At 43.9% G+C, this 7,816-nt stretch overlaps 1 protein-coding gene across 5 annotated transcripts in view; it reads left to right on the top strand.

The window, feature by feature from the left end:
- Positions 1 to 844: 844 nt before the first annotated feature.
- Positions 845 to 7,816, top strand: part of UPF3A (UPF3A regulator of nonsense mediated mRNA decay) — a 28,939-nt gene continuing 21,967 nt past the window's right edge. For 4 of the 5 annotated variants that reach the window (XM_074909748.1, XM_074909730.1, XM_074909740.1 and 1 more), the window contains exons 1-2: positions 864 to 1,095; positions 3,129 to 3,235. In XM_074909748.1, coding sequence (XP_074765849.1) covers positions 874 to 1,095; positions 3,129 to 3,235 — 329 coding nt within the window. In that variant the 5' untranslated portion in view covers positions 864 to 873. Of the gene's footprint in view, positions 1,096 to 3,128; positions 3,236 to 7,816 lie in introns of all 5 variants that reach the window. The other variant, XM_074909766.1, reaches the window with a different exon arrangement.

The raw sequence follows: 7,816 nt of genomic DNA, 5'->3' as shown, positions 1-7,816 counted from the left end.
TTCTTGATACAACTTGGCTTGTCTCCCAGCCCTTTAGGTAGCTACAATTAGGTTAGAGCTTGTGAGCTAGTTGGTGATGTGCATGTATCTCAGAAAGGACTTTAGGGGAAGTTTCTCTCTCCTAATTTTTCTTCTGTTCAATGTTTTGATCTTGTTCTGTCCAAATCCTTGCCTTTGTCAGCAGCTCCTGCCATGCCCTAGTCTCTTGCACTTCCCAGCACCTGTCCTATTCCAGTCCTGCTCTTGCCTGGACTCTGTTTCCTAGATAGCACTCGGTGCCTTTCTGGGTAATTCTGATATTCTTGATTTTCACGTTCTAGGTAAACTGAGTATTGTCCTCGCTTTCATGAGGTCTGGCGGTACACTGCCTGGCTGTAGGCACTGTTCTTCTGACAGAAACTCCCCGCAGACACGAGATGCACGAGCAAGTAACGAGTAACGGCCTGTTTTCCCGTTTCCCACCCTGTTTTCTCTCCAGGGCCTGGCTAGCTTTCAGACCCTGCATCCTAAGCCTCTGGGTGCCCCATCCTTCTGGAAGAGGGAGACGCAAGGCCAGGGCAGGGGGCGGCCCCCGCCAGGGCTACAAGGCACCCGTGAGCTTAGGTCGGGGCCATGAGAGGAGGGAAATGGACACGCTTCTCTGCCCTGCCCCCCCCACCGGCACACTGGGCGCCCTCTGGGGTTCCTGAAAGCGCCTCCCCCGCCACGAGAGACGACGGGGACGGGACTGGCGCGACGGCACCTCCCCGCAGCCCAGCCCGGCCCGCGGCCCCCGCTCCCGGCCCTCCCTCCCCGGGAGCTCTCGCGAGATGCCGCCCGGCCCGCGGCCAGTTCTCGCGAGGTGTCCGCCTGGCTGCGGGCCGCCGCGGCTCCATGCGGTCGGAGCGGGAGGCCGGGCCGGGGCTGATGCGGGGCGGCGGCCGCGAGAAGTGGCCCATGGACGTCCCGCTGCGGCGGGAGTCGCCGCGTCGCGACCCGGACGCTCCGCCACACCCGCCTCCGCCACCTTCCCCGCCCTCCCCGCTGCCGCCGCCCGCGCCGCTTCACCCGGCGCCGGGCAAACAGCGAGAGGAGAAAAAAACGGCTCTGAGCAAAGTGAGGGGGCGCGAGCGCAGCTGCGGGCGGGAGGGGCTCGCGTGGGGCCGCGGGCGCGAGGGGGCCCGGCGGGAGCCTCCCTGCGGGGAAGCGTCTGAGGGTCGCGGGAAGTTCGTGGTGGGGAGCGGGGCCCGGGTAGGCCCTGCCCAACGGACCCCGGGGGCTTCGTTTCAGGGGACTCTGGGGTCTCAGCCGGTGTTTCTTCATTTGCCGAGTTAGCGTGCTTGTTCACGTCGGTGTTTTGAGATCCCCAGCAGCAGCGCTGTAAATTCGGCTGCCTTTTCACCTTTAATTCTTTAGAAATTGAGTTCGGCTGTTGCTGTGGTAAAGCAGCTCCTGCAAGGACAAGAGCGCTTCTCTCCCCCTGGATTTACTCGAGCACTTCTTAAAAGAGGTTTTATATAGAGTACTTTGAGATATGATTTATTCCCATTTTCTAAATTGGAAAACTGAAGCACTGAAAATCACTGTAACTTCGGTTAAATTCAGATACTGGCAAGAAATGGAAATAGATTGTCTGAAGCCTGATGGCCATTTTTACTGCTTTGTGTGCTGGCATCGTTCTGTCCCAAAGGTGTCCGTATCGTTTCACGGCTTTTATTATTGGCCAGTTTACCTGAATGTGGGGGATTGGCTTTGGGTGGCTCCAGATCCCCGGGCAGACGCCCTCTCACTCCTTCCTCAGCAGGACAGGGGGAGAAAATAAGATGAAAGTACTCATGGGTTGAGATAAAGACAGAGAGATCACTTGCAAAGTGCCATCACAGGCATAACAGATGCAGCTTGGAGAAAAATAATTTACTGCTAATTAAAAAAAAAAAATAGAGTAGAATGGTGAGAAACAAAGATTAAAACACCTTCCAGCCTTCCCCCTTTCCTGCCCAGGCTTTACCTCCTCAGCCCCCAGGCAGTGCAGGAGGATGGGGAATGGGGACCGCGAACAGAACGGACAGAACATAACAGCTCCTCCGCTGCTCCTTCCTCCTCACGCTCTTCCCTTCCTCCAGCGTGGGGTCCCTGCCATGTGATACAGTCCCTCATGAACTGCTCCGGGGGGTCCCTCCCACATGCTGCAGTTATTCCTGAACTGCTGCAGCGTGGGTCTTCCCCATGCGCTGCAGCCCTTCAGGATAAACCTGCCCCAGTGTGGTCTCCTCTGCACGGGGTGCAGGTCCTGCCAGAAAACCTGCTCCTGTGTGTGCTCTCCACGGGCTGCAGCTCCCTTCAGGACATCTCCACCTGCTGCAGCGCGGGGTCCCCCACGGGCTGCGTTGTGGATATCTGCTCCACCGTGGTCCTGCGTGGGCTGCAGGAGGACAACCTGCTTCACCACAGACTCCTCCATGGGAATCTCCGATCCAGCACCTGGAGCTCCTTCTCTCACCTTGGTGTCTGCAGGGCTCTTTCTCACACCTTTTTCCTCTCAATCCTCTTGTCTCCAGCATTGCTTTTTCAGTTGTTTCTTAAGTACACTTTCCAAGTGGTGCCACCCTCATAGCTGAGGGGCTCAGCTGTGCCCTGCGGTGGGTCAGCTGAAGCCGCCTGGGTCCAGCACAGGACGGCCCCAGCCTCTCCTCACAGAGGCCACCCCTGCAGCCCCCACTGCCAGCGCCTGGACACATAAATCTAATACACTAAAATGTTGTAATAAAAGACTTCAAAACTGACTTAAGCAAAATATTTAATACATAGGGTAAAAAATCTGAATAGTCAATATCTATTTTTATGGTTGTGATGTTAATATCTTCTGTTCTCGGCTGAGTTGCAGTGGTTCTTAAGCTCTTCATCAGAATATTTCAGTTACTCTACAATTTTACAATGTTAGCAGCAGCTGAGATAAGGAAATTGTTCCATCTGTCAGCAAGTCCAAGAAGGTAGGAGGCTAATGTGCTGGTTGATGTTCCCAATTCGAAGAAGAGCTTTTAAAGTGGAATAATATGATTTGTTTAGTCTTGTTCTACAGTATATCGATCAAAGATAAATCTCCATTTTCTTTTATATAGATAAATCTCCATTTTCTGTCATATATACAGGTAGTTATTCGACGACTTCCTCCTTGTCTGACTAAGGAGCAACTAGAGGAACAGCTACATCCTCTACCTGCCCATGATTATTTTGAGTTTTGCACTGCTGATCCCAGGTGAGGATGAGCTGTTTTTGCAGGTTTTCAGGTGATTAAAACTAATTAAGGTATTTTGGAGATACCAAATCACATATTTTTTCTGTCAAGCCTTTTTTGTTGGTTTTGTTAGTTACTTAAAATATTTGGTAAAAGCTGGCTACATAGGCAGAGAGAATGCATTTCTGCCCTTTTCATTTACACCAGTTATTTTAAAACAGAAAAAAATTGTGTATGAATTGGACATAATTTTATTTGAAACCCTGATGTTTCAAATCATTGATAAAATGCAACAGACTGTTTATTGGCTTTGAGAAAAAAAAAACAATCTAGGGCAAATGTCACAGAAGTTTTTCCATGAGTGCCATTTGAGCTTAGTTTCTTTGTTTGCTTACATGTTTTTGTATTTATTTCATACAGTTTTTCAAATAATCCCATTTTATTTTTGTCTCATTTGTGACTAAGAAATAGTGGTTGATTTAAAATAAATCAGAATTGCTAGTATATTTATATAATTAACTCAATGTCTGAGTGGTAAAATATGATTCCCTTTTGAGTGAAACATTTTCCAGAAGAGAAGGAACTTAACCATTAAAATAAAACAAAATAGCCTGTATGCTACATCTATGCGTGTTCTGAAAAACAAATGCAAGATCCATCTTGCCTGTCCGAGCCTATCTTAGGGTGCAATGAATCATCCTCCACAGGCACCAGATTCTTCCCACAGACTACAGAGATCCTGGATGTTTATTGCCAACCAACTTTCAAAGTTACAGGTGACCCCACCCAGAGCAGATACCTTTCCTTAGTGGGGGATTCTTTGTGGCAGATTACACCTGGAGCAGTCTAGTTCCTGGGCTGGTTTTATTTGAAAGGATACTGCCACTTCTTGCCACCACTGTGGTGTTAGATGCTTAACTCTGACTGTATAGCTTCTCTCAGCCAATTCCCCAGTCAGAAGGGCTTAAATGTCTAGTGAAACTGCATGGCAGTCGCCTGTCCTGGACAGTTACAGATACGTGCAGCAACTAAATAGTAGGTGCTTCAGGTTGTAGATGTGAAGTTAGGAAAGGGGAGAGTTTAGTGTGATTGAAAGACTTTGTAGTTACTTACATTTTTCTTCTGAACCTCATAATTCATATTTCCTAATGGGTCTCTCTAAGGGTTCTGTCCCAGCTGTTCATTTGATAACAGGAAGACATCAAAGACAAATCAAAAATTCTCTGAAGGAGGGTATCTCTGTCTTCAGTGTGTTTAGCTGCACAAATGCCAGGAAACAGTTAAAAAATTACAATTTTAACTTTCTAGAGCAATTGTTGGCATAACAATTTAGGGAGTCAGCCATCTTAGAAGAGAGAAGGTTCTGACAACAGTTGGACATGTAAAATTTCATTTTTCTCTCTACTTTTATGTGATGAAATTTGGAGTACTCAAAAATCTTGCTGTCTGCTCGTTCAGTTGCATCCATGTCAGGTTACTGCTGAAAGATACTGTGTTTTTTCTCTCATGCTGTGTTATGTGTCATGTGCTTAATTATAGCGAGGGACAGAACATGTGTACATATATGAAAAGGTTTGTTAGGTGGGGTATATGACACAGGAGCTCATTCTGTAGAGGGATGAGGACATGCTTAAGACTTATTAAAGTTGTTTGCCTTGAAGAGCAGATTTTGGTGATTAAAAATAACAAGTGTTAAGAAAATAAAGCTGTATTTCTTACATTGTTTTGCTACTAGACTTCAGGATGCATCAAGCAAAGAATACGTATTTTTAAACTTTTTTTAACAGTGATCTCTCTGATATGTGTTATTTGGATTGTCAGTTTCCTTGAGTTCAATGTGTGAGCCCTGTAATAAAATAATGATCTGGGAGAAGAATGTTCTCTTCCTCCTGAGTTTTGGATTCATGTTCTCTTCTGCCTTCACAAATTTAAGCTCTCTAGAAAAAGATTTTTTCATAAAAGTTTGAATTTTTCAGCACAAATGGTTTTGTATTTGCTTTTTTTTGCTTCATCTTGCTTCTTAAAAATTATGCTTTCCTACAAAAGATGTATTTTTTCAGAAAGGGTTTACTTTTACGAGGTTTGTATGGCTACAACTTTTTTCAGCAAACTGTGCAGTTTAATGGACATTTAGCTGTAGTTCTGCAGAGTATTGGCTTGACTGGTTGTTTGTTCTTGGACTGGCCCAGGATCACTATGCTCCCTTCGCTTGAATGCTGATGCATACCCATGTACATCTGTTTATGGTTTAGCTCTTTACATGTCCACACACTCCAGAATATACAGTAAACTTTCAGAAACTCTTAAGTTAGAGACAAAATTAATACGGTGGGTCTTAGTCTCCTCTTATCTAGCAGAGAACTCTTTTCTGAGTGTAAAGCATTGTGTTGCAGTAATCTGTCATGTTATGGACAGTTCACAGAATTTCAGAAAACTCTCTGTGGGTGTGTCTTCATGCCATTCCAGCCAACCCTAAGAACTACAAGACAAGGTGGACATGTTTTCTCTACTGTGCCCTCCGTCTTTCACTGATGAGCTGTTTTCTAGATCCTGTACTGTGTGCATAGCGACAGCCAATCCACAGAATTTAGTGATAATAAAAACATGGGAGGATTAAAAGCAAATTTCTTGTTATCTGACGAAAGAATGATTTGGAGAAGCTACTCAGTGAAGAGAATCTGTTGGAAAGAGAAAGGGACATAAAAATATTTTGATGCATAAGCAGACAGATTTGCCTTAAGAGCTGTAAGACCCTATCCTGTGTAGTCTAGATAACAGAAGTTTATAAGAGCTCATTCAGATTTTTTCAACTGTGAAGTACAGACTTTTTTTTTTTCCCCAAAAACACTTTTAAACTGTTGAATTCCTTGTCAGAAATTGATGTCAGAAATGATGGAGGTTGAAAATGGTTCAGGAGTGGTTAGACAACGACTTATTTAGACAAGTACTTGTCTATGGAAACATCTTAAACACAAAGATACAAGTTCTATATTACAAAGTCTCTAGACTGCAAGTAGCTAAAATGATACACTAGGTGAAGTGTCAGTATATAGTTTCCCCATTTTACTAAACTTTCCCTAAGCATCCTCTGCTAGTTGCTGTCAGAGAGAGGACTGGAGAGTTCAAACTATAGCTGTTTTCTACATTTGTATTTCCAAGATCTTCTCATCTTAGAGGACGAAACAAGATATGAGTATCAACTCCAGTTTCTTTGGAGTTTAGCAGTCTAAAAGTTACCATTAAGATTACAATGTCTTATTATAGGCAAGCTGTAAAACTTCCTGGAATTTCATTGGATTATGGAATGTCATTAATGTATAACAGTTTTCAGTTACCTCCATTCAGTAAAATCATTTCAGAAAGTGACTGTTGCATTGTGTTTCATTCATTTTTTTCAGATTCATCCGGTTCACTGCATTACATTTATTCTCCCTTGTACATTGACATCAAAATACAAACAAAAAACTGTTTTGGTGACTGATTCTACGGCCTTTGGGGATGTTGGATAGACACATTATCTATGGCTGATAATAAGGACTCTGCCTTCCTGACAGTCTACCTTGTTCTCGTACTCCAAATATTAACTATTTTTTCCAGATACTCTTTCTTGTCTGAATGTAAATGTTTCTAAGTCTTCTAAAACTTGGGTCAAGTGATTGAGCTCTGGCCCTGCAGGATTTGAGTCATCCCTTGGAACTGACACTGAATGCTGAGTGCTGGAACTCATTAAGGGTGTTGCAAGGTTATAAAAGTAAAAAGATCTGAACAGGAGCTTTGCTTATGTGACAGCCAGTCAAATAGTCTATGCCATGCCATATATCACAGACAGTGATAAAGCTTTTTGCAAACAAGTCTCTTTTGCCTTCATAACTGCTTCCCAACATTCTGCTTGGGTTTATTGTAGGCAGATAGCATTAATGCCGTAGTGTGGTGGTGTGCACCCAGGAACTGCAGCTCTGAAGGGACAGCGCCTTCAGAGTGTCAAGGGAACCGCCACTACTACGTTCTGGATGAAATGAGTGATTGTCATCACAACTGCATAGTGTTTCGGCTTCTCCTGTGCTGGGCAAATTGTGCTCATTTATATCTGTAAAAAGGAAAGCCTACGTTAATTTAAAATGATGCCAGTTTCATCCACTATGTGAATGACCACGGAAGGTCAGGGGCAAGAGGATGAAGGCTAGTGGATTTTAGCCTGACATGACAGTGTAGATCATGAGTTAGCCATTTGATCAGAAATTATTATGTAATATAGGAATGGATGGAGGATTTTTATTTAACACTCCAAAACTTAGATGTAGAGATCTCTATATACGTATAAGTATATATGTTTTTTTATTATTACCATGTTTGGTAAATCGGTAAGTATTTTTACTAAGAAGTGATGGCTGTTTTTATAGTTTACATATTGCTGTTTATATTTTAAATAACTATTTAAAATTGCTTTTCTGTATGCCAGTCTTTTTACACAATTGTGTTAAAAGATACATTTTAGAAGACGTAAACTATTAGAATGTGCTTGTTACTAAAATTACTATAAAAAGGGCTTGAAGAGATGATAAGCTAAATATTATAGAAATACGTGTAACCCAGAAGATCGAA

The sequence above is a fragment of the Athene noctua genome, chromosome 1 (genome assembly GCF_965140245.1).
Source record: "Athene noctua chromosome 1, bAthNoc1.hap1.1, whole genome shotgun sequence".
NCBI lineage: Eukaryota > Metazoa > Chordata > Aves > Strigiformes > Strigidae > Athene > Athene noctua.
This window is presented reverse-complemented; position numbering and strand designations above follow the sequence as displayed.